Below are 26,810 nucleotides of genomic sequence, written 5' to 3'. Positions count from 1 at the left end.
GGGTTAGGTCCACCTGGAATTGGTGGGTGGGGGTCGGGCGTGAGGGGGCCCTGCCTCTGGTTGAACTCTTAAGTCAGGAGTTTAATGTGAGACCTGGAAAGGTCTTCGCACCTCCCTAGTGACATTTGCTGAAATAATGCAACAGGACTGACTCACTGCGGGGGGTGGCCGGGGGGAGCCTCTTTCCTTTTTATTACAAAGCGCTGGCCTGTCTGTGATGATGCAAAGAGCATGCCATTCACAGACCCACTTGACCTTCACCTGGGCCAGTCTCTGTTTCCTGCTCTTTGACCTTTAAAATGGGAGGTTGGAGTTAGAAGATCTCTAAGATGCCTTGACCCTGGAGTGGGCTTCCCTCGTGGCTCAGAGGTTAAAGCATCTGCCTGCAATACGGGAGAATCTGGGTTCAATCCCTGGGTCAGGAAGATCCCCTGGAGAAGGAAATGGCAACCCACTACAGTATTCTTGCCTGGAGAATCCATGGATGGAGGAGCCTGGTAGGCTACAGTCCACGGGGTCGCAAAGAGTCGGACACGACTGAGCGACTTCACTTTCACTTTAAGATGCCTTGACCCTGGAGTGGGAAGTGGCAACCGACTCCAATATTCTTGCCTGGAAAATCCCATGGACAGAGAAGCCTGGCGGCCTGCAGTCTGGGGTCACAAAGAGTCATACACGACTGGTGTCTTAAAATTTGGATGTTTCCTCTCATCCAGGAACCACAGCCTCACAGTAGGTGTTTGGGGATCTTCAGCCTGGTGGCTACAATCTGCCCGCTTTCTCCCACCAGGAGAGGCCAGGTCACTTAATCAGGTGATTCCCTGCTTATCTGCTTCCGATGAGCCCCTTGACCTAAAGATTAAGTCCCAGGCCTCCAGCCTATGGGCTGACACTTCACGCTTTCTACCACTGGGCTACCTCCAGGTCCCAGGAGGTCCCATACCTATCCTCATCTTCCCCTCCTCCAGACCGATGCTACAGCGGTTACCTGTGCCCAGCTGTTACCTCCCCAGCGAACAGCTGGCTAGACCTCACCTCCTCCAAAAAGCCATCCTCGACCATTCAGACAGGTTCTGTTTTCAGGGTCTCATTACACTTTGCACGTGATAGATAATTTTCAGTTTTCATGTCTGATTCCCAACTAGCTTAGGACCTCCTTGAAGGCAGGGTCACAGAATTATTTATGCTCACATCCCAGCCAGAGAGGGAGAGCATATTATTATTTAATGAAAAGTCTTTACACCACAAAATAAGATCTGACAAACTTAAGGGGATCTGATGCTCACAGCACCCCTGAATGAAGTGGGCAGGGCACATCACAGTAATTCCTAGGACACAGAAGAGAAAGGTGGGTTCTCAAGACATGACCTGAGGCTGGGGAGAGAAGGTGTCCCCCACCAGCTCCCTTTGTGGCCCTCCTCAAGGCACCGTCTCCTTGATTGTTGTTGTTCAGTTGCCAAGTCGTGTCCAACTCTTGGTGACCCCATGGACTGCAGCATGCCAGGCTTCCCTGCCCATCACCAACTCCCGGACCTTGCTCAAACTCCTGTCCCTTGAGTTGGTGATGCCATCCTACCATCTCATCCTCTGTCGTCCCCTTCTTCTCTTCCTGCCATCTCCTTGGAGAACAGTCCACTTGCCTGGCCTCTCTGGGGACTGGCCTTGGAACTCTGGGCACATCCCTTGGCTTCTCTGGGACACAGACCTGCTGTTTATTGTCTCTGCTCAGCAAGCCCAGCATTGCCCACTGGGTCTTCCTTCCTGCTCCTCCCTCTGCCTAAAGAGTGCCTCCCCAGACCTTTCAGAGAGGCTGCTCCTTCTTTTCATGGAAATCTCACCTCACAGCCACACCCTCCAGGAGACTGTCCTGCCCACCCAGTAAGCCTACCCAGTCCCCAGCCCCCACACCACTCTGCCCTGTCTCCCAGTTCCATTGTCTCTCTAGCATTTATCACTACCTGAGGTTATCTAAGTTATTTACTGTGGAGCTTGTCTTCTATCTCATCTAACTGAAAACGCCCGGAGGGTGAGTGTTTTTCTGTCCTGAGAGCAGTCTGGTCTTAGTAGCAGCTCAACGCACCTTACGGAATGAGAGAATGGATCAATGAATGAATGAAGGTCCAAGCCGATGGAGTGGACAGGGTACCCTGTAAGCTGCCTCGCCTGGTTTTCTGTCAGTTAGCATCTGGTTAGCTCTTACCAAGGGCTTGCCAGGTGGCACTAGTGGTAAAGAACCCGCCTGCCAATGCAGGAGACGTAAGAGATGCAGGTTTGATCCCTGGGACAGGAAGATCTGCTGGAGGAAGGCATGGCAACCCGCTCCAGTATTCTTGCCTGGAAACTCGCATGGACAGAGGAGCATGGAGGGCTACAGTCCCCAGGGTTGGAAAGAGTCATATAGGACTGAGTGACTCACCACGCACGCAGCCCTTCCTGGACTCTGCATTTTCTCTGTTTTCTCAACAATTTCGTGACGTGTGCTCTGATAGTACCATTTACAATGAGGTTGACTCACCTGTCCTCAGCTAGCTAACGGCGGAGTTAGGAACTGAACTCAGATTATCTGATCCCAGGGTTCAGGCATCAGCCTTCATTGGCCTTTCCAGTATGGGAGTGCGCACTGGGCAGGATGTGGTGAGTCAGACCCAAAGCTCAGGCCTCCTTACCAGGCTTCTAGTTCTTTCTCTGCAATTCCCAAAGGCTTTCACATTGCCAGGCCATTCCTCAAAGGAAACCCAACCTGAGTGGGCAGCATCATAAGGGTCCAGGAATGCCGTGGGTTCCCCAGAGGTGGGGCACGCCATGGAGCACCCTGCCCTGCCCACACCCTTTTCCAGCCTGGACCTGAGAGCTGTCGAGAACTTGGTGACCACAAGTCGGCGGTTGTTGTAGATTGGATGTGAGCCAGTTTGGGGTTGCTGGGTTAAATTCCTTTCCTCAGAACCAGGCAGCCATTGACCCTGGTTTGCATGACTTGACTTTTTATCTGTTTGTTGATTTCAAACTGAACTTTGCTCAGAAGTAATTTTAGGACATGGATTTTTGAAGAAGTCCATTTTGTGTTGTCTCATCTCCACTCCCTTCTGGATAAAACCACCTGAAGGCCATGTCTTTGCTTGGCGACATGCTCCCTTGAGGAGGGGAGGGTGGCGGTCCCCGGGAGTTCCTCTACTTGTCCGCTGTTGCAAGCAGCTCCTGGCTGGAGCCGACTTTGCTTCAGGAGCCATAAAGGCACGTGTTTGCGCTGAGGTCTTGGCCCTTCTGCCTGGAAGGCGCTCTCCTTGGGCAGCCGCATCCCTTCATTTTGCCTGAGTGAGCTGAACACGTCCTTGGCCTGGGCGGGAGGAGTCTGGCTGGGGAGGTGAGCACCTTAGATTGCCCCATTCCTGGGGCCACGGCTCAGAGAGCGCAAAGCTCGGGGAGCTGGGAGGGGGCCCATAGTAAACCTTTTAATTTTGTCCTTTTGGGCCTCAGTTCCCTTCTTGGTTGGGCTTGCCTGGCTCAGATGGTAAAGAATCCGCCTGCCAATTCAGGAGACATGGGTTCCATCCTTGGGTTGAGAAGGTCCCCTGGAGAAGGGAATGGCTACCCACTCCAGTATTCTTGTCTGGAGAGTCCCATGGACAGAGGAGCCTGGTGGGCTACCATCCATGGGGTTGCCAAGAGTCAAGACATGACTGGGCGCCTAACACTGCCTTGTCTGTAAAGTGGGGGCACGCGTGCTACACTCCTAATTGCACTTGGGATGTGTGAGCCTGTGTCATGAGCTTCAAAGGGATCCTTAATCAATGGTTTCGCCCACAGAGCACAGTGTCACCTGCCTTCCTATGCAATGGAGAGTTCTACTTTGCCTGATTTTTCTTCTGCTCCTTGCCCTGAGGTGTGGGGCCAGCAGCCTGGAATGGTGGGATGAGACAGACCTGGGCTGGGATCCTGATCCTGCCACCTGCCGTGTGGTCTTGGCTAACTCGACGGTCCAAGGGGGTTGGTCATACCCTCGCTGCAGAGCTGCTGTGAGGGCCCAACGTGGTCACAGCTGGACGAGGCAGTCCCAGCGCCATGCTGCTGTTTAGTCCAGTTCCAGTCATTTCCTTCTCCAGCCTCTCTGAGCACTCCCTGTTCCCCCGAGGTGCTCCCTCACTGGGAGGTGACTTTGGTGACAGTGTAGGTCACTTGGAAGTGAGCTCGGTGGTTCCACCTCCCTTGACCCTGGCACTGGGGCTCGTTGGATCTAGCGCAGCTGCTGGTGAGTCAACCCAGGCTCAGGTGTTCTTGGCCGAAGCCCATCCATGGGTGTGTGAGCAGCTGGAGTGGGCCCAGCGAGGCTGTCCACTCAGAGGACTCTTGGGGTGTGCAGGGTGCAGACCACATTCCTCAGTCTTTGATTTTCCCTCCCAAGGTCCCAGCCATTCCTAACAGCCAATGCAATCTTGTTCTTTCATAGAATTAACTATGGGAAAAAATTCAATGTCACCACTCCAGTTCTGTTTGTCCTATTCCCAGCCCGACCTCGGGGTCCTTCTCGGTACAGCACAGGGGCTCAAACTAGGCCAGAGCTCTGAGTCTGGATGCGGGAGGCAGGGGCTACCTGTAATTGACAGGATGCCTGTGGTGGCACAAGTTCAGAGCGCAGGTGATTCAATTCCCTTTTCCATCTTCCTTTTGACTTTTCATCTTTCTGATTATCCGATGTTCTTATAATCACCTGAATGCCACCCGAGGCTAATGGGTGACTCTCTGGACTTGGGGTTGCTTATCTGTATTTAGTAAAAGCTTCCCATGTGGTACTGTTGCACTGGAATGGTTGGGAAGCACTGGATTTTGTATGGAGACCATCTCGGTGTGGAGCTGGTCTGGCCTGACACCTCTCTGACACGTGTGCATCTCTCTCCATGCCCTGACTACCAGATAGAATTATATAAAGTGTTTATATTCATTGCATTTATTCCTTTTGATGTTCTATACATGCCAATTGACTGTCACCCGGGCTTTCCTTTTAAAGTAAAAATAAAAGGTCCCCTCTTAAAATAATTTTAAGTTTCAATGGGTTAAGTGTTTTAAAAGTGAATGGAAAAAATAATAGTGCAAGCATCCCCAGATGTAGCCCAAAGCATGGATGTGATGTACAAATGGCCAAAATGTGTGAAAACATGGAACTAAATGACTTCCAAGGGCCCCTCAAGGCCTGACACTCTGATGGGTCCAAGGGACACTCACCATAGCTGCCTAAAAAGATGGACAGATGGCCTGGAAGTTTCATACGGGGGAGTGGACTGGAGGGTGACAATGCATAGTGAAAGGGTCCCCCTGTCTTCCTTTACTCCGTGGCACCCCCAGACAGTGCTGTGTTCCAATGCACATGTCCATCACTACCCACTACCTCCCTCAGTCCTAGAGGAAAGCTGGGGAACTCCCTGTCCAGCACTCCAATGAAGATAGTGCTCAGTCGTGTCCGACTCTTGCGATCCCATGAACTGTAGCCTGCCAGGCTCCTCTGTCCATGGGATTCTCCAGGCAAGAACACTGGAGTGGGTTGCTCTTCCTTCTCCAGGGGAACTTCCCAACCCAAGAATTGAACCCAGGTCTAGCACTCCACCAAGGCTGTTTTCCTGGAGACATTGCTACACAAACCTGGTGAGTGCAAACTTACCATGATCTTGTTGCCAAACTCATGTTCAGCTGCTCATCAATGAAGAATCCAGTAATGAGAGACAGATATTGTATAAAAGGAAAGATACTTTTTAGAGGAAACCAGCAATCCTGGGGAGAAGGTGGACTCATGTCCCAAAGAACTGACTTCCCCTAGTCAACCAGGGGCAGAAACTTCTAAAGGGGAGTTTCAGAGGTGCACATGAGGTCAGGAGCTACATGCAGAATAGTACAGTCAGCTCTGACAGTCATCTTGAAAGTGGTCATGGGATGGTCTGATCAGCATTATCTTGACTGATTAAAGTACAGTTAATTTTCAGGTCCAAAGTCAGTTCTCCTTTTCTTTCTTCTCTCTTTCTTCTTCTTTTTTTTTGGGGGGGGCATGCTGCACGGCTTGTGGAAACTTAGTTCCCCAACTAGGATGGAACCCACATCATTGGCAGTGAAAGCATGGAGTCCTAACCACTGGGCCACTAGGGAATTCCCAGTTTGTTCACATTTTCTTGAGGTCGGTACTGGGAATTGTCATGGATACAGTCTAGTCATCGTGGAATTAACTTCTTCCACCCAGTGGGTGTTTCAGTATCTCAAGGCTAAAGCCTTTAAAAAAAAACTCAAAAGCTTTGGCCTCTCTGAGCCGCAGTAGTCTCATCTGTAGAGAGGCGATAGTAGTGAGAACAATCACATTAAGGAAATAAGTGTTACAAGACTTAGCTCACTCCTGGCACAGAGCACACCCTTCAGAAAGGTTAGCCTTAGCTGTTTCCTCTCACTTACATGGAGTTCAAGAGTACAGGTGGCCGGGGACACTTTATTCCTTTATCAGCAACCCTGCACAGTAGGTTTTATTTGGCACTTTATGGAGGAGGAGCCCGAGTGTTAGTTACTTAGTTCGTTTGTCAGCAATATCAGGTCTAGCATGAAGAGGGGAGGAAACTGATGGGGGAACTCCTGGGCTGGCTGTGGAAACTTGGGCAGGTGGCTTAGCCCAGAGAAGTTACAGAGCTCGTCCAAGGATGCGAGCTAATAATAAATGGTAAAGCTAGAAGATGGTGTCTTGAAAGATCTATCTTTTTCTATTCGATGCCCTTGCAGGGGACCAGAGCAGAGAATAAATCTAGTTTCTTGAGGGTCTTGTTGGATGTGGTTAATTTAATCATCTTTTCCTTTAGAGTTGGACTCTTGTAACTTCTCCACGCTGTGCCTCAGATTCTTGGGGAGAACAGCCTCATTTGGGGGACCTCACGGCCCTCCAGCAGCTTGGGGAGGGACCAGGCTGAGGGGCTCTGTGAATATCTTAGGGGGAACTTTGTTGCTCTGCATGGAGCTCTGGTTTAGAAGCCCCAGCCTGGAAACAGGCATCCGTGCAAGACTTTTTACATTTTTCTGAGTCCCGTTGGGAGAGAGCATCTGTGGTGTGTGTCTCTACAGAGCTAGTGGGGAAGGTTCTGGAAGGCTGGATGAAGAATGGAATCATCAGGATCTTGGGAAGTAAATACCAGAGGTGGGTTCCTGACCAGTTTTATGCCTTAGTTTTCACTTCTGTAAAATGATGATAGAAAAGGCAACATTAGCTGCCTGTTGCTTGAACTTAGCACGTGCATCGGGCGCCTACCGTGGGTGTGGGTCTCTGAGCTCACAGAGGAAGGCTAGGGAGGAAGCCTGACCTTGGATTGGGAGGCTTCTGGAGATAAAGCTCAGACAAGGGAAACAGTGACGGGATCCGAGAGCCTGCAGCCCCTGGGGGAGGTGGGCTAATCAGAGAAGGGAGGACCTGGACTCACCCATCACTGTGCCCTCTGTTCCCTCTCTGTTACCTGGAGAAAAGCTGCCCTTGACACAGGCTGCTGGAAACCCAGCCGCCACCTGTCAGTGGCTGAGGGGGGGAAGGGTATCGGGAATGTAGGGGGAGTGGTGTTGAGAGGGGACATAAAGGTGGAAGTGTGACCAGCTCTTCCCAGTTTGCCCAGGACTGAGGGGTCTCCGGGGACCCAGGACTTTAGGGGCTAAAGCCAGGGAGTTCAGTTCAGTTCAGTTGTGTCCGACTCTTTTCGACCCTGTGAGTCGCAGCACGCCAGGCCTCCCTGTCTATCACCAACTCCCAGAGTTCACTCAGACTCACGTCCATCGAGTCAGTGATGCCATCCAGCCATCTCATCCTCTGTCGTCCCCTTCTCCTCCTGCCCCCAATCCCTCCCAGCATCAGAGTCTTTTCCAATGAGTCAGCTCTTCGCATGAAGTGGCCAAAGTCCTGGAGTTTCAGGGAAGCCCTGTGCAAACCAGGATGGGTGGGTCCCCCTAGTTAGTCAGAGTCCTGCCATCCTGACTGAAGCTCTGGGCAGCCTGGGTCATGATGGACAGTGAGCCCCTGTGCACAAAAGATGAAGGACTCTGCTGTCCCCAAGTCTGTGAGCACGTGAAGGCAGGAACCACCCCGTCCTCCGGTGGTCCCTGTCTGTCCCCGTGCACAGAGCGGTTAGTAAATGCTGTAGGGATGAAGGACTGAGAGCTGAGGGTCTCTGCCTTCACTTCCTCCATGCTGGGGACAAAGCACTCAGCTGCGGACGTCCCCGGTGGTCCAGTGGTTAAGAATCTGCTCACCAAGGCAGGGACGCAGGTTCGACCCTGCATGCTGAGGGGTCACTAAGACTGTGGGCCACGACCACTGAGCCTGTGCTCTAGAGCCTGGGAGCCGCCACTGCTGAGCCCACGTGCCACAGCTACTGAAGCCTGCGTGCCCTAAAGCCGCAGCAAGGGAGGCCACCACAGTGAGAAGGCCATGCACCACGAGAGTGCAGCCCCTGCTTGCCAAAGCTGGAAAGGGCCTGCTCTTAGTAACGAAGACTTAGCACAGCCAAGAAAAGACATTACTCGGAAGCCAGTTCATGCTTTGCTACTTTGCACATGCTGTTCCCTGTCTTGCATGCCCTTCCCACCCTCGGCAGTCTTACCATGCTGTGTACCCTCTGAGCAGAAGGTTAACCCCCTAATTTCTCTGTTCGTTCATCTCCCCCCACACACACATGGTGAGCTCCCCAGGGGAAAATCCTAGTTTCGTGTTTTCTCTGCTGCACCACTTGGCACCTATAAAGGTTTCTTGAACAAACGAAGGGCGCTGAATACACAGAGCAGAGATTCATTCATTCACTCACCACCTCCTTGCTGAGCGCCTACTACACACCAGATGCTATGCTAGACAGAGGGATGGAAGAATGGACACAACTGGATATTTTGCTCTGATGGAACTTACATTCTAGTAGGTTCTAGAATCATCAACCTTCAACCAGCAAGCAGTAAGTAAACAGACCCTATCAGGAGGTCACCTGCTGTGAACAAGATGCAAAGGAGAAGCGGCATCACCCAGCCCTGGGCAGCTGCTGGTGGGCTGGAGGCCGCAGGTCCGTGGAGGGGAAGTGGTTCAGGCTCAGCATGTGTGGCTTGCCTCCCATGGACGCAGAAAGGATGCACCTTCCCCTGGGTGGTGGCAGCCCTACTGTTGAGTGTGGTCAACTCAGGAGGGTAGCATTTGCCTTTCATGCAAACCTGGTAGGCTATCAGTCCGTGTAAGAAAATCCACTAAAGGGGACTTCCCTGTTGGTCCAATGGTTTAGAATCCACCTAGCAGCGCAGAGGATGTGGGTTTGATTCCTGGTCGGGGAACCAAGGTACCACTTGCTGTGGAGCAGCTAAGCCCGAGAGCCACAGCTAGAGAGTCCATGCACTGCAACAGAAAAATCCCACATATGAAACGAAGATCCTGACTGCCGCCCTAAGACCCGATGCAACCGAAGAAATAAGTAAACGTCCAAAAGGAAAAAAGGAAAAAAAATCTACCAAAGCTAGCATTGTGCAAGAGGAAGGAAACGCAGTGTAGAAGGCCACGTGGTGTTTTTGTGCCTGGTGGGGGAAGCCCCGTATGTCTGCTCTGGGCCCTTGCGGTGGGAGTGTAAAGAGCCAGGCTCACGTGCTGACCGCCCCTCTCCCCCGCTGGGTGGGGGAGCTTGCCTGGCAGCAGGAGGAGGGCCAGGGGTTCTGCTAAGGGATTGTCAGAGAGCCCAGTTTCTTTTGGGGAGAGGGATTAAGCCCCCCGCATCAGGGGCATAAGGAGGGAGAGAAGTCTGGCACTGCACACCACAGTAGGGTGTTGTCTGCTGGGACTAATGGGGAGCTCAGCCCCAGACACAGGCCTGTTGGGCGGGAGGAGTGGAGTCCAGGAATGCCAAGCACCCCTTTCCCGGGATAAACACTGCTCCAGAGCCCCCCGTGGCTTCTCCCGGGGTGCTGGTAGTTCCTGGTGCTGACGTCCAAGGGGGCACCTCTGCCTCTACAATGGACCTGGCTAAGCCCTGCAGGTGTGGTGCCCTTTCCCCCAGAGAGTGAGGAATAAGTGAGTCCCCAAGGCTGATGCCCTTGGCTTCACAGAAACACGTCGTGAACCTGGCATCTGAAGCTCTGACAGGAACCGGCCTGTGCTAATTATAATCTGCACAGCCTGCTAACGATTGACCTTAGACTCCAGGGAGGCGAAGGCTCCTGGAGGAAGGTCTCAGGGTGCTCTGAGGCATCCGGACGCAAGGCAGGGGTTCGTGGTGCAGAGGATGGGCTCTTCTGGACTCTTCAGCGGACACCACCTTGCAGCTCCGGCAGAAGGGAGACAGTTCTAAACTCCCGGGCTCTGCTGAAGGACTGTTGGGGAGAATGAGGCAGCCCGATTGCCTTCTGTGTGACCTTGGGCAGGTCATGTAAGGACCTTGATTTCTTTATGTAAAGAAGACCGTCATTCTTACTTAAGAGGAGTTGGGAGACCTCCATGAGCTGTGTGCGAACGCCTGGCACAGGGACTTACACCTGGAAGATGCTCAACAGTGTTAGTTCTCAGCCTGTTACTCTCTGAAAAAATCCTGGAGGGCTTCCTGGAGGTAGTGATGTGGAGCTGATGAGTGAATGCCGGCAGGCAAAGAAGAGCACCGAGGGGAGAGGCCGCATGGTGTGTACAAGGAGCCCCGGGGAGCTTTGGCTCCGAAAGAGGAGGTGGGAGGCAGTGGGAGGTGAGGCTGCAGAGATGGATGGAGAAGGACCACGACTTTCCCAGGACACGCTGCGGACTTTCTCAGGTGTGGGCTGCGGAGCCCTGGAGGGATTAACTTTTCTAAGGCCTTTGACTCTGAGCCTTAGATGCCAAAAAGAGAGGGCTGTGGTCCTTCTGCCTCCTCAAGGCTGGCCAGGAAGAGGCATGCTGGTGCCTGAGCCCCTGCAGGGCCGTGGGTCTCCCCTGGGTTCAGCCAGTGCTGCTCCAAGAACTCACTTACTCTGAAAACTCCCATTTGGAACAAACCCAGTTTCCTGATGGCTCAGACGGTAAAAGAATCTGCCTGCAATGCAGAAGACCTGGGTTCGATCCTGGGTTTGGGAAGATCCCCTGGAGGAGGGCATGGCAACCCACTCCAGTATTCTTGCCTGGAGAATTCCATGGCAAAGGAGCCTGGCGGGCTACAGTCCATGGGGTCGCAGAGCTGGACATGACTGAGCAACTAACACTAATTAACTATTACCAGCTGCCTTCCTTAGACTGTTCTTCTCACAACTGGGGTGCTATTTACTTAAAAAAAATTTTTTTTTAAGTTTGTTTTTTTGAAGTGGACCATTTTTAAAGTCTCTGTTAAGTTTGTTACAACATTGCCTCTGTTTTATGTTTTGGTTTTGGTTTTTTGGCCACAAGGCATCTGGGATCTCAGCTCCCTAACCAAGGATTAAACCCACACCCTCTGCCTTGGAAGGCAGTCTTAACCGCTGAACTGCCAGGGGAAGTCCTGTGGGGTACGATTTATTAAATGAAAGTGGAGTTCAAGTTGCTCTGTATCCTTTTGTAAACCAAACCTGAAAACCGTAGGAGGGGTTTTCCTTATTTGGGAAGTAAAGCATACCTCGTTCCTGGGGATGATAGAGACCACGGTCAGCACAATCTGGCCTGTGTGAGTCCTGTGGACGTGAGAGCTGGTGCTTTATATGGAGGGTCTACTGGGCCCCAGGCTCAGTGCTAGGCCTTTGCATGCTTGTTGGTGCCATTGATACCCTCTCACTTTATAAACAAGAAAACAGGGGAACAGAGAGGATGATAAGCTTGCCTGGGGTCACACAGCTAGTAAGATGGAGAAGCTAGATTCAGTTCCATACTGGCCATACTTCATAGACCACCTTTTCTGTGCAGCTTAATATGAAAGCTGGGCTTCCCCATTTAAACTTATTTTTAAAAGTCTAATGGAACTGTGAAATCTCTTAATTTGTTGCTATTGATAGCTTGTACCCAGCTCTAAAGTTTTTTTAATTTTCTTAAAAATGGCTACTACAGCCTTAAAGAAATTGACATGTAAAAAATGTACCTGTGGTTCCAGTGCTCTGAGAGAACTTCTTCCTTTTTTTCTGCTTTCCTTTCAATCCTTATCTTTTTTGGACACAGTTTTTGTATAATCTGCACAGCAAGTGTTGGCAAACAGCAGCCCACTGTCCATATGCTGCATGATTTTGTCAACAAGATTTTATTGGAACACTGCCACACTCGTCATTTACATACTGTCTGGCTGTTTTCACACGACAGCTGCAAATTTGAATAATTGTGACAGAGACCATCTGGCTTTGCAAAGCCTAAAATATTTACCATCTCACCCACTCCAGAAAAAGTTTGCAACCCCTGGTCCAGAGGGCAAAGAGTTTTAATTGGAGTATAGTTGATTTACAGTTCTGTGTTAGTTAGCAAGGTGATTGATTCAGTTACGCACACAGATACAGGTGCTCAGTTGCTAAGTCGTGTCTGACTCTGTGACTCCATGGACTGTCGCCCACCAGGCTCAGACTTTGTCCATGGGATTTCCTAGGCACAAATACTGGAGTGGGTTGCCATTTCTTTCTCCAGTGTATATACCTATGTATATATAAATATATATATATGCATTTTCATATTCTTTGCCATTATATCAATAGTTTATTATAAGATACTGAATATAGTTCCCTGTGCCATACAGTAGGACCTTGTTACTTATCTATCTTATATATAGTAGTTTGTATCTGTTAATGCCAGACTCCTAATTTATTCCTCACCTCCCTTTCCCTTTTGGTTACCGTAAGTTTGTTTCTTTTTTTAGATCTGTGAGTCTATTTCTGTTCTGTAAGTTCATTTGTGTTGTATTTTAGAATCCACGTATAAGTGATCTCACCTGGAATTTGTTGTTGTCTGCCTCAGTGGGATCATCTCTAGGTCCATCCATGTTGAGCCAACAATTATTCCATTGTTTTTTATGGCTGAGTGGTATTCCATTGTGTCTGTGGGTGTGTGTCTGTGCACATATGTATGCTACATCTTTATCCATTCATCTGTTGATGGACATCTAGATTTCTTCCATGTCTCAGCCACTGAAATAGTGCAGTGTGATCTTTTTCCTCTTCAGACACAGCAGTAGCATTCATATCACGTTTCTCAGTATAAATGGCCCAGAAAATTCCATGGGATGGATGTCACCAAATTCCCTTAACCATTTTCCTTTTGCTGGACAGTTACATGACATCTTTTCCCCCCTCAATTTGCAGATTTGTATTTATCTAAAACACTTTAAATAATGCCTACTGCTTACCAGCACTGTTTATCAATAATACTCAATCAGACCAATGATAAGAAGTTTATACAATTATTACTCCCATTTCACAGATGGGAAAGTGAAGTCAGAAGAGTCAAATCTGCCTTATTTTTCAGCAGGAGAGTTGGGTCTGAATCTGCTTGGCCAGTTGATTCTGAGTCTATGCTCCTAGCAGCTGTTAGGAAGAGTCCTGGGTGAGGCAGGCCTTTGTGACTGTGGCTGTGTGGGGGTGGAGGGGGATGTCCAGCCCAGTGACTCACCAGGAGCGAGCCCCACCCTGCCCGGCCCAGCCCAGCCGGCCCACCCCACATCACTCAGATTTGCTTATCCCCTGGTCTTCCTTATTACAGGCCAGGCAGCTACGGCCATGTGACCACAAACTTTGTTTCTTAGTGGAAAACAGCCCCCAAAAGAAGCCCAGCTACTGACCCTGAAGGAAAAGATGATTTCTGGTCAGAAAAATGCCATTTGGGAGGGATAATACAAGAATAGATGAGGCTCTCCTTTGTGGCCAAAGGAGTACTGGATCTTGCGCAAACGTTAAATCGGTGATAAATTGGCAAATGTTCTAGGTGAACTGAGAGGAACAACCAGAATGGGACGTAACCATCCAGCAAAATGGCAATGGTTAAGGAAAGTTTGTGACATCCTCTCCAGGGAATATTCTGGGTCATTTACAAGGAGAAATGTTAATAATTAACACCAGGGGCTGGGTGTAGCCCTAGTCAGGGAACTTTGGGAAGCTGATGGGACCTGTAGATCTTGCCAGGAGAACAAACATAAACACAAAATGCTGTGTGAAATTTTAGGGGCCCACGGAGCCTACATAGCCCAACTCAGGAGTTCCACCTCTTTTGGGGGGTGCATGCTTAGTCGCTCAGTTGTGTCCAACCCTTTGCGACTCCATGGACTGTAGCCTGGCAGGCTCCTCTGTCCATGGGATTTTCCCAACAAGAATTCTGGAGTGGGTTGCCGCTTCCTCCTCCAGCGATCTTCCCCACCTGGGAATCAAACCCATGTCTCCCACATGTCCTGCGTTGCAGGTGGAGTCTTTGCCACTGAGCCTCTGGGGAAACCCGGAGTTGTTGGGAGAGGCAGGTTAAAACCTCTGGTCCACAGAGACATTTTGAAAAGTGAATTTAGTGAGTGCTACTCACGGGATGTTTGGGAAGTGAGCTGGTGGAATTCAGAGGGTCGCAGGCTGAGAAATGCTGTGCTGCAGAGATTGGAGGGGAGGTGGGGGCAGGAGGGAGACTTCGTGTGTTGAGAACACTCTGAACGCTGTGCCCACCTTCCAACCTGAGCTATCAGGTCACCCAAGGGTACAGGATCTGGTTGGTTCTGTTCACTGCTCTGATTTTCAGCACCAACCACAGGATCTGGTGTAGAGCAGGCATTGAAACCAGATTTGCCATTAAATGAATTGAGCGTCTCGCGAGCTCTGGAGCAGAGAGCAGTCGGCCGGGCGTGGTTCTGGGTGAGATGAGATGGTGGCCTCCCTCTGCCTGCTCACTCGGGTCCTTTGAGGGCACAACTGTCAACATCACCCACGGGTGGATGGAGTGAGAGACATAAAGGGGGGTAAGCCAGAGAGAGCTGGGTTTTTCTCGGCCAGTTCCTGAAAGCCTAGGCCAGGCTCCCGCAGCCTGGCTGGTGTCCCTGCTGATCTGATTTGTTTCGAGCCTACACTGACAGGCCTGGCATCACCAGGCCCATCGAAGCCCCTGCAAGCCAGGCATAGCTCTTGGCTTGTGCTCCATCTCAGGTGTGCTCAGAGGGCCCAGCCTGGGCTCGGTGCCTCGTCGGTCTGATCCACTGGGGTTCACCCCCACGCCCACCTCCGCACCACTCGAGTGTGGGATGGGCCATCCTGCTCTGACTCAAAGAGGAACCCCCCTTCTTTCGCCTTCCTGATTCACTTCCTCCTTTTGCGGGTCACTTTGCAGCATGGCACAGCTGCCGGGGCCCCACAGGCCTGGGCTCGCTCCCGCCTCAGTAGCTGTCTGGCCTGAGCCCGAGAGCCGGCCCCTCTGAGCCTCAGTTTCCCCATCTGTGAGGTTGCACGGTCGACCCTTCCTTGGAGGTTGGTGGGTAATTGACGCACCACATCTGCCCAGTGCCTAGCACTCAGCAGGTACCTTATACATGGGAACGCTGGGTGACATCTTCCCCAACACACAGGGGCTTCCTTTGTCATCCAAAGGTCAAGACTCATGAGGACCTTGACGTTCACCCAAGCGCAATCATGGGGTCACGGATGACCTGGAGTGGGGATGAGGGGGAGCAGGTGGAACACTGGTTATTCGCCAAACAGCACTGGGTGTGGTGAGCAACTGGGGGCTTTGCTGGGAGGGGCCCGTGGGGACCGGCGTCGGGGACAGACACCCTGGGGAGGGACAGCTGCCCCCTGCCGCTCATCAGATGCTTGCACTTGGAGTCAGCTGCTAGTAGGAAAAGATCCTTGGACCTGAACTCTGGTTTCTTTGTCGAGGAGCAGGTTTCCAATAAAAACAATGCCTGGGAGTAAACGGCACTTCACAGGGTTATTTCCTAGCAGGTGAATGAAGGTGCCAGGTTGCTAGGAGCCTTTTCAGAGCAACATTGTGTCCAGATAATTGGTCAAAGGCTGCCCTCTGTTGCTTGTGAGTCTGTCACTGACCAGAGCCTGCCCCTCCCTTGCTCACAGACCCTCACCAGCTCCCTAGTGCCCACAGTGAAGTTGGTGCACCCCTTTGAATCCTGAGCTGTTCAGGCTCCCCCCACCTGCCTCTCTGACACAACGTCCTTCTTTAAACATTACGTTTCTGTCTTTTTTTTTTTTTTTTAAGGTTGGCTTTATTTATTTTAAATTTACTTCGTTATTTTTGGCTGGGTTGGGTCTCTGGGAGTTGGTGATGGACAGGGAGGCCTGGCGTGCTGCAATTCATGGGGTCGCAAAGAGTCAGACACGACTGAGTGACTGAACTGAACTGAACTGGGTCTTCATTGTTGCATGGTCTTTTTCTAGCTGTGGTATATGGGTTTAACTACTCCTCAGCACGTGAAATCTTCCGGGATCAGGGATCGAACCTGTGTCCTGCGTTGGCAGGTGGATTCTTTTTTTTTTGATGGATTTCACCATTTTTAAAAATTTATTTTTTTTTATTGAAGGATAATTGCTTTACAGAATTTTGTTGTTTTCTGTAGCAGGCAGATTCTTAACCTCTTGACCACAAGGGAAGTCATGATTGTTTCTTTAAGAAAAGAAATCATTTTATTGATATATATTTCAAAATATACAATTTAAATGGGTACATTTGAAGTGCACAATTTGATGCCTCTTTGTATATTCACAAATCTGTACAAACATCACCACAATCATCTTTAGAATATTTTTATTACCTCCCCCCAAAAACCTATACAACCCCCAGTTTGCCCATGCCTCCACCCACCCAACTCCAGCCCTAGGCTGGACTCATTTTCTTTCTGTCTCTGCAGACCTGTTCTACACATTTCATATAAGTGAAAGAATACAATATGTGCTCCACTGAATTGTGATCGGCTTCTCTGATTCAGCATCATATTTTCAAAGTTCCCGTATGCTGTAGCCCCATCACTACAGTATTCCGTTTTTATTGCTGAGTAATATTCCTTGGTATGAATGTAACACATTTATCCATTTGTAAGTTGATGGACATATGAGATGTTTCTACTTTTTTGGTTCTGAGGAACATTTGTGTACAAGTCTTTGGGGGACATATATTTTCATTTCTCGGGAGTATGCCTAGGAGAGGAATTGCTGGGTCATATGCTAACTCCATGTTTAATCATCTGAGGAGCTTCCAGACTGTTCTCCAGAGTGGCTATACTTTTTATAGTCTCACCAGCAGTTGTGTTTCACTTTCGGCATCTTCACTGATACTTTGTTATTGTCTGTCTTTTTGATTATAGCTATGGTTACTGGAGTGAATGGTATCTCCTTTTGGTTTGAATTTGCATTTCCCTGATGGTTAATGATATTGAGCATCTTTTGATGTGCTTATTGACTATCCGTATGTACATCTTCTTTGAAGAAATGTCTATTCAGATTTTTCGCCTATTTGATAATTGGTTCTAGCATATGATTTGCAAAAATTTTCTTCCATTCCGTGGGTTGTCATTTCACTTTCTGGATGGTGTCCTTTGAAACACAAAAGTTTTCAATTTTGATAAAGTCCAGGTTGTCTATTTTTTGTTGTTGTTATTTGTACTTTTGGTGTCACTTCTATGAAATCATTGCCTAATCCAAGGTCATGAACATTTACGCCTATGTTTCCTTCTGTGAGTTTTATAGTTGAGGCTGTTACAATGTGGCCTTTGATCTATTTTGAGTTAATTTTTGTATATAGTGTGAGGTAGTGATCCGGGTTCATTCTTTTGCATGTGGATATCCATTTGTCCCAGCACCATTCATTAAAAAGACTATTCTTTCCCCACTGAACTGTCTACGCACACTTGTTGCAAATGAATTGTCTGTAAGTATGAGAGCTGATTGTTACTTAGCTGTGGGTTATTTTGAAGAAATGTAATGTTTCCTTCAGAGGCCCAGGATGTTTTTATACCAAAATGCGTCTTGGCCATAACTGCCACTGAGCTACAGCAAGATCTTGGGTGGGTCTCTCTCCTTCTCTAAGCCTCAGTCTCCCCATCTGTAAAATGGCACAGCTAGATAAGAAGATTCCCAAGAAGTGGTCCAGTTATTACATGGTGAAATGCAGGGAGGTTTCCGCAGTACTTTTCACTGGCTCCTGGAGGTGTCTATCGCTAAGCCTCTTGGGACAGTTTCAGGAACTCCCTATCCTGGTCTGACCTCATGGGAGCCAACCTTGCCTTTTCCAGGAAAGTTAGTGTGAGGCTCACTGAGTAAGCATCATTGTTATCCTTCTCCCTGCTGTTTGCGCTCCAGCCCTGGGTGTACAGAGCAGGTGGGACACGGCCTCCGCCCTTGAGAGCAGCAGTCTAATGGAAAGAGAAACATCAACAACAGGCATGGAGCTGAGCTGGGCGAGCTGGTTGGCGCTGTGTATCAAGGGCTGCGGCTGCAAGGAGGGGCAGGGGCGGATGGCGAAACTCGGTTTAGCCGATTGGGCCACAGGCCCGGTCCAGATGTGAATGCTTGCTCTAGGCGGTATCTGGGAACAGTAGGAGGAGCTGTAGAGTATATGTCACAGCCCTTTCATCCACCCAGCAGCAGCTGTTTCTTACCATCATCTAAGGAGCCCTAAGGCCCTGACCAGGCGGCTGCTGACCACTTGTCTCCAGGCAAGGCACTGTGGTTAAAGGGAAGGCTCTGGGCGGGGATGAGTAAACTGAGAGTTTGGGATGAACATGTATACGCTGCTTTAAAAAAACAAACAAACAGAAAACCAACAAGGGCCTACTGTTTAGCACAGAGGACTCTGCTCAGTATTCTCTAACAATCTAACTGGGAACAGAATTTGAAAAAGAAGAGATACATGTATGTGTATAACTGAATCCCTTTGCTGTACACCTGAAACCAACACAACATTGTTAATCAACTATATTCCAGTATAAAGTGAAAATTTTTTTTAGAAAGGTGGTGCGGGGAGGCTCTGAAGCCAAGCTGCTCAAGTTTCAATCCCACTCTGGATGCTTTGGGGAAAGCATTTAACATCTCTCTGCTTGCAAGCGAATTCTTTACTGAGTCACAAGGGAAGCCCGAGAATACTGGAGTGGGCAGCCTATCCCTTCTCCAGAGCATCTTCCTGACCCAGGAATCAAACTGGGGTCTCCTGCTTTGCAGGCAGATTCTTTACCAACTGAGCTATCAGGGAAGCCCTGATCTACAATCAGTTCAGTTCAGTCACTCAGTTGTGTCCGACTCTTAGCGACCCATGGACTGCAGCACACCAGGCTTCCCTGTCCATCACCAACTCCTGGAGTTCACTCAGACTCATGTCCATCAAGTCGGTGATGCCATCCCACCATCTCATCCTCTGTTTTCCCCTTCTTCTCCTGCCTTCAATCTTTCCCAGCATCAAGGTCTTTCCCAAAGTATTGGAGCTTATCTACACTATGGGGCCTATAATAGTACCTTCCTGGCAGGCTATTTCTTTCTAAAACATTACATATTTTAGAACATGGCCTGGCACAAAGAGGTGGTTCTTATTAAGGTCTCTGGTTATTACAGGTTGGAACTGTAGCTTAGAGCTTGGAACAGTGTAGCATTGACTCCAATATGCTAAGCCCACTTCATATTATAGCCCCTGGTTATTATACACTGTAACGTGATAACTTGGTACAATTAGCCTGCAGGTTGCCTGAGGATCATTATTATAGTTCTGTGTATTTGAATATAGCAGGGCTTCTTGGAAGCATATATTTCTCCTTCCTAACTGCTATTCTGTTAAAAAGAAAAAAAAAAAGTCTGGAGGTGAATTGGATGTGTTCAAAACTTTTCAGTTTCAAGCTCCCACGTCTCTGATGGCATGCAAGTCAGTTCTTGCTCTTGATTGACCAACAGGGAGGCTGGAGTTTGGGAGTTGGTGGGTGGTGGAGCCTGCACTGGACCCAGGGCTCCCTAATCCCATCCTGGGGCCCACTCTGTCCCCAGCCGTGGCCTGAAGGAAGGCTCTGATAGGGGGTTAGCAGTCTGTGCTGATGTCCACCCTTCCCCCATCCCTGCCTTTCTCCAGTCTCCCTGAATCTGAAGCATGAGTGTATCAAGAACCAAATAAGGCTAGAGAGATGCTCCTTCTGGCTCCACACTTCTTTCTAATAAAAAAGAACAGAACTAGCAATTATCAATTTCCTACTAAAAGCCAAAGGTGGTAAATATTAGTCTTGATATTTTCCAGATTTATGCATCTGCTCATGTATACTTGTGAGCACTGACTCTGTGTGAGTGTCCATCTCAAGTACCCTGATCAAGACAGCAGTGATCAAGATGATCAGGGGCCGGTCCCAGGCACAGTTCACATTCAAATGAGAACAGCAGCCTGAGAGTTCCGTGGAAGTTGTTGATTTCCATCCCTGATGCTAAGACCCCCATGGCGGCTGGAGACCCCAAGGCAGCCACATGGGTTGTTGAGCAGACACCCGGGTTCCTTTCGAACCAGGGACCCACAGAAGCATGGAATTAGGGGCCAAGGGAAGCACTCTGGGGACGCTCTGAGAGCCGCATGCACACGTGAAGGACTCTGTTTATCTGTTTCTCCACACTCCTGGCTGTCGGTTTAGGAGTCAGCTGGCAGCGCCCTTGAAATTGGAGCAGGTTTTTGTTGGCTAGTGTCTCCCCATCACTCAGCTCCTTACTCCTTCAGCCTCCATCCGGCAGGCCCAGCGCTGGGCACACCAGTAGTCTTAAAGGAGGAGGTGCCCGGGAAGTGCTGAGCGCAGTCTGGAGCTTAGGAAGTTGTCCTGAAGCAGGGATCCTCAACCCCTAGGCCACGGACCTTACTGCCCCACGGCCTGTTAGGAACCCAGCAGGAAGCGAGTGGCAGGCGGCGGCAAGCTTCACCTCTGTTTAAGGTTGCTCCCCAACCACTCTACTGCCTGAGCTCCGCCTCCTGTCAGATCAGAGGCGTTAGGTTCTCATAGGAGCTCAAACCCTACCGTGAACTGCGAGTGCAAGGAATCTAGGTAGCGAGCTCTTTATAAGAATTATCCCCAAACCATCCCCAGACGCAGGCCCGTGGAAAAACTGTCTTTCACAAGACAGTTCCTGGTGCTAAGAAGGTTGGGAACCGCTGTTGTAAAGAACAAACACAAAAGGCAATCAAATGGTTCACCATTTGGGACTGCAAATTAAAACCACAATGAGATATCACGGCTGGTTAAAAAGGGCTAAGATGAAAAAGACTGACCATCGAGGGCTCTGTGGGAATGAGAACTCTCACACACTGCTGGTGGGAGTGAAGAGTGGTATGGCTGCTTTGGCAAATAGTGTGACAGTTTCTTAAAAACGTACACATGTACCTGCCATCAGATCCAGTCACTCCACTCCTAGGTATTTTTGCAACAGAAATGAAAGAGTATGTCTATACAGATGTGTTCAGAGCAGCTTTATTTGTAAGAACAAAAACAGTCGATTGACAAGTCTCTGCATGCTATGGAATATTACTTAGCAATGGAAAAGAGTGGACCATTGATACAAGGCAACAGCATGGATGAATCTCAAAGTAATTGTGCTGAGTTGAAGAAGCCAGAACCACACCCCCTGCCCTACTCACTACGTTCGTTTATGTAAAGATCTCCAAACAATGCGAGCTAACATCTAGTGACAGTAAGCACGTCAGTGGTTGACTGGAGCAAGGTATGGGCAGGAGGGAGGGGTAATTAGATGGGATCAGGAAATTTTTGTGGTGATAGGTGTTTGCTATCTTTGATTGGGGTGGTGGTTTTAAAGGTATGTATGTTAAAACTAAAAGGTATATATGTTAAATAGTTGGCTTAAAACTGAACATTCAAAAAACTAAGATCATAGTATCTGGTCCCGTCACTTCGTGGCAAATAGGTGGGAAAACAATGGAAGCAGTGACTGACTTTATTTTATTGAGCTCCAAAGTCCCTGCAGATGGTGACTGCAGCCATGAAATGAAAAGATGCTTGCTCCTTGGAAGAAAAGCTATGACCTACCTAGCCAGCATATTAAAAAGCAGAGACATTACTTTGCCGACAAAGGTCCATTTAGTCAAAGCTTTGGTTTTTCCATTAGTCATGTATGGATGTGAGAGTTGGACCATAAAGAAAGCTGAGCACTGAAGAATTGATGCTTTTGAACTGTGTTGTTGGATAAGACTCTTGAGAGTTCCTTGGACTGCAAGGAGATCAAACCAGTCAATCCTAAAGGAAATCAGTCCTAAATATTCATTGGAAGGACTGATGTTGAAGCTGAAACTCTAATACTTTAGCCACCTGATGCGAAGAACTGACTTATCTGAAGAGACCCTGATGCTGAGAAAGATTGAAGGCAGGAGGAGAAGGGGACAACAGAGGATGAGATGGTTGGACTCTGAGCGACTGAACTGATGTTAAAACTATCAAATTGTACAGTTGAAATGTGTTTGTTGTTGTTGTTGAGTTGCTCAGCTGTGTCCAACTCTTTGTGACCCCCATGGATTGCAGGATCCCAGGCTTCCCTGTCCATCACCATCTCCTGAAGCTTGCTCAAACTCATGTCATCCAAACTCATTGGTGATGCCATCCAATCATCTCATTCTCTGTTGTCCCCTTCTCCTCCTGCCTTCAGTCTTTCCCAGCATCAAGGTCTTTCCTAAGAGATGAGTTTATTGTTCTTCGGTTTTACTCCCAATTATTTTTAAACTGTTAAAAATAAAGGCCACCGCATCTACAGTTAATCAGTAGGATGAATCCAACCCTGCTCTCCTTCAGAGAACTTGTTTGTGCCAATAGTTATGAACAAAAAGGGCTTCCCTGGTGGCTTGGGCAGTAAAGAGTCTTCCAGTAATGCAGGAGACCCAGGTTCAATCCCTGGGTCAGGAAGATCCCCTGAAGAAGGGAATGGCAACCCACTTCAGTATTCTTGTCTTGAGAATCCCATGGACAGAGGAGCCTAGCAGGCTACGATTCATGGGATCCCAAAGAATTGAACACGACTGACCAACTAACACTTTCACTTTATGAACGGTAAAGCATGAACAGTGAAGTCAAACTTCTGGGTCCTATCCTGGATCCATGGCTTGCCTCCCTAAACCCCAGTTTTCTCATTGAGAGATGGAACTGATCAGATTACCTACTTCCTGGGGTTGTTGGGAGGGGAACATGGGAAAATTTAGAGTGTTTAATTGACAACATGCATAGGGTCCTGCGGGGACCCAACGGAAGGGGGAGGGAGTTGTTACTTTGCTGGGAAAGGAGGCTGGAAAGGTTTCTCCATTTTACTTGTTGTGAACTGAATCTTGAAAGAACAGTCATCTAGAAGGAGGTTTGCGTTGGGAAAGGGGAGGCTCACCAGCAGAACTAAGCTGGGGAGGCATCACAAAGACTTGAAGCTTCTAGAAGCTTCAGTAGTTGTGCTGCAGCTGGCGCTTAGAGACCAGGAGCATCCTGGTGAGTTAGGGCTTAAGTTAGGTGGGAGCCTCATCCCTGAGGGTCCCCAAGGAGTGCTGGCTTCATCCTCCAGGGCAGGGTTTCTCAGGCTGGGATATGAGGAAGTTTTCTCCAGAGACCAAGAGTTCTCTGAGAAATTTTGAATTTTTTATCTAATAAAAGACAAAAATTTAAAATCCTATATTTTCATGCAATGCTTTTGAATTGAGAGACATTTTTACCTAGTAGAAAGTACTCATTTCTGAAGACCTTCTTGATAAGGGTGGTTCTGAAAGTATATTATTGTGCAGCCATAATTTTCCTTAAAATTTTTTTTTCACAACTATATATTTTTAAATTGAAGTATAATTGATTTACAATGTTCCATTAGCTTGTGCTATACAACAAAATGATTCAGTTGTATCAGTTCAGTCACTCAGCCTTGAACAACTCTTTGCTACCCCATGGACTGCAGCATGCCAGGCTTCCCTGTCCATCACCAACTCCCAGAGCTTGCTCAAACTCATGTTCATCAAGTCGGTGATGCCAACCAACCATCTCATCCTCTGTTGTCCCCTTCTCTTCCTGCCTTCAATCTTTCCCAGCATCAGGGTCTTTTCCAGTGAGTCAGTTCTTCAGATCAGGTGGCCAGAGTATTAGAGCCTCAGTTTCAGCATCGGTCCTTCCAGTGAATACTCAGGACTGATCTCCTTTAGGATGGACTGGTTGGATCTCCTTGCAGTTCAAGGGACTCTCAAGAGTCTTCTCCAATACCACAGTTCAGTTCTTCGGCACTCAGCTTTCTTCACAGTCCAACTCTCACATCCATACATGACCACTGGAAAAACCATAGCCTTGACTAGACGGACCTTTGTTGACAAAGTAATATCTCTGCTTTTTAATATGCTGTCTAGGTTGGTCATAACTTTCCTTCCAAGGAGTAAGTGTCTTTTAATTTCATGGCTGCAGTCACCATCTGTAGTGATTTTGGAGCCCAGAAAAATAAAGTTTGCCACTGTTTCCACTGTTTCCCCATCTATTTGCCATGAAGTGATGGGACCAGATTCCATAATCTTAGTTTTCTGAATGTTGAGCTTTAAGCCAACTTTTTCACTCTCCTCTTTCACTTTCATCAAGAAGCTCTTTAGTTCTTCTTCACTTTCTGCCATAAGGGTTAGGGTTTTGGTTCTATACATTTTTAATATTCTTTTCCATTATGGTTTATCTCAGAATGTAGACTCTAGCTTCCTGTGCTACGCAGTAAGGCCTTGCTCTTTATCCAGTCTATACATAATAGTTTGCATCTGCTGACTCCAGACTCCCTCCCCAGCCGCCGCCCCCCTACTTCCTTGGCAACTGCAAGTGTGTCTGTGAGTCTGTTTTTGTATTGTAGATAGGTTCGTTCATGTCATTTTTTAGATTCCACATGTAACAGATATCGTATGATATTTGTCTTTCTCTGACTTACTTCCCTCAGTATGATCATCTCTAGGTCCACGTTGCTGCAAATGGCATGATTTCATTCTCTTTTATGACTGAGTAATACCCTATGGCGTGTGTAGATTTAGGTATGATATGTATACGCCATGTCTTCTCTGTCCACGTCCATTTATCTGTCAAAGGACATTTAGGTCTGTTGACGTGTTATCCAGGTTTGAGGGCCACAGGAAGTGTGTGTGGTCATTGTGGTTGAACCCGCTCCCTTGGCTGCTCAGGAAGGTAGGGCAAGTCTGGGGCGTTCAGGGGTGACTGTTGGAATTGCCCCTCCTGGGGGAAGGTTCCTACCTGAGGAGAAGGCATGAGGCGCTGGGGGCTTGGCATGGGCTCTCGATTCCCAGGGCCAATAGGAGAGAGGCCTGGGGGTGGCGGCGGGGTGGGGGTGGGGGTCTTAAGCATCTGTCCGGAGAACACTGCCCTGGGCCAGTGGGGGAGGAGGGGGAGGGGAGGCGCAGGGACAAGGGGCCAACATCGCATCCTGGAAGCTCTTCACCCGCTTGGCTGGGTCTTCTCCAGGCAGGGGGCCTTGGAGGCTGGAGCGTTACCTGGGATGTGCCTTGCCACGGGCCAGATGGAGCCCCGTCTCTAGGCCCTTGGAGAGCCCATGTACAGGGTACTTGGGAGTGCAGCTGGCGTTTTCACTGCCGAGGCCTGGGGTTGGGCCACGACCCACAGTGTGGCCAAAACCAACTCACCAAAACTGACCCAAAGTTCCTGTTTCCAAATCAGAGTCCAAATGGGCAGCGTTGATTGGCCTGCCCATCCTCATGCCTGCGGGCTGCGACACTCAGGGTCCTTGCCAGGCCCAGACTAAGTCCCCTGATGCCCTGCCCACCGCCGCTCTGTGATCCGCAGCTGATAGCCAGTCCCTGCCTCCCCGTCCTCTGGTCGCCTGCCACGCTGCAGCAGGTGGGACGCTCTCTAGGATCCCCGCAGGGAGCCCTCCGGTTCGCACCCCCTGATTGGCTGCCCTCCCGGCAGTTTGAGCCAATCACACCTGGCCTGAGGAGCCGAAGCTCCACCCCTCGGAGCCGCTGGTTTGCCCAGGGACGCTTTTCCTCTCTGAGTAGTCCAGCCTTCTGTCCCTCATTCTCTCATGCTTGGCCTGCGCATTCTCTTCCCTCCCAGAGGTGCGTATTTGACCATGCATTGCCAGGTCGGCAGGCCAGCATTTCTTGGGTGGAAATCCTCTGTCCTCCACACTGTGCCTTTTGATGGAGTGCTTGGGCTTTGTTAATTTCAGTGATAGGACATACTGTTTTATAGTCAGCTGCCTGGGAAAGGAGGTGGGCCAGAGAACGGTGGTACCAATCACCATTTATCAGTGATGACAGAGCACTTGTCTTGAGAGCAGTCCCCTTTGTGGGAACTCGGCCTGTCCCCTTTGCGGCTAGAATTGTAAAGTGGACCCCACAACCCTATTCCTAAATGACGTTTCTTGTATTAACATTTACAGCGCCCTGGACGAGGATAGGTTGTGGAGCCCTGCAGTCTGTGTGGCTTTGGTCCATCCAGTCCCCAGTCTCTCCGAGCTGGTGGTTACCTCTGATGGGAGAAAGCCCAGCAATTGTTCCCTACTCTAGATTCAGCTACCTTGGAGGGTGGTTGTAAGTTTCAATAAGATGATGTGCGAATTCCTGGTCCAGTGACCCACTGAGCTGCTGTGGAGAGTTCTGGCCCCTGATATTTATTTATTTACGGCTGCCCTGGGTCTTGGTTGCCGCGTGGGCTTTTCTCTGGTTGTGGCGTGCGGACTTCTTATTGTGGTGGCTTCTCTTATTTGAGAGCACGGGCGCTAGGTGCGCAGGTTCAGTAGGTGTGGTTCACGAGCTTAGTTGCCCTCAGGCATGTGGAATCTTCCCCCACCAGGGATTGAACCCGTGACCCCTGCATTGGCAGGCAGATTCCTAACCATTGGGCCACCAGGGAAGTCCCTCCAGCTCCTGCTTTTTACACACTTGCTCTCAGAATCACCTTCCACGAATGCCAGGTGAGAGAGAAGGGCCG

General features: G+C 49.3%; 1 protein-coding gene across 3 annotated transcripts in view; it reads left to right on the top strand.

Moving 5' to 3' along the window:
* SYNE3 (spectrin repeat containing nuclear envelope family member 3) overlaps window positions 1-26,810 on the top strand; it is a 127,013-nt gene that overhangs the window by 6,394 nt on the left and 93,809 nt on the right. Inside the window, exon 1 of one of the 3 annotated variants that reach the window (XM_018066220.1) lies at window positions 8,695-10,636. The exons of the other annotated variants lie outside the window; for them this stretch is intronic. Within the exon in view, the coding sequence (XP_017921709.1) occupies window positions 10,594-10,636 (43 nt within the window). The 5' untranslated portion in view covers window positions 8,695-10,593. Of the gene's footprint in view, window positions 1-8,694; window positions 10,637-26,810 lie in introns of those variants that run through there. 3 annotated transcript variants of the gene reach the window in all.

The sequence above is a fragment of the Capra hircus genome, chromosome 21 (assembly GCF_001704415.2).
Source record: "Capra hircus breed San Clemente chromosome 21, ASM170441v1, whole genome shotgun sequence".
NCBI classification, from domain to species: domain Eukaryota; kingdom Metazoa; phylum Chordata; class Mammalia; order Artiodactyla; family Bovidae; genus Capra; species Capra hircus.
This window is presented reverse-complemented; position numbering and strand designations above follow the sequence as displayed.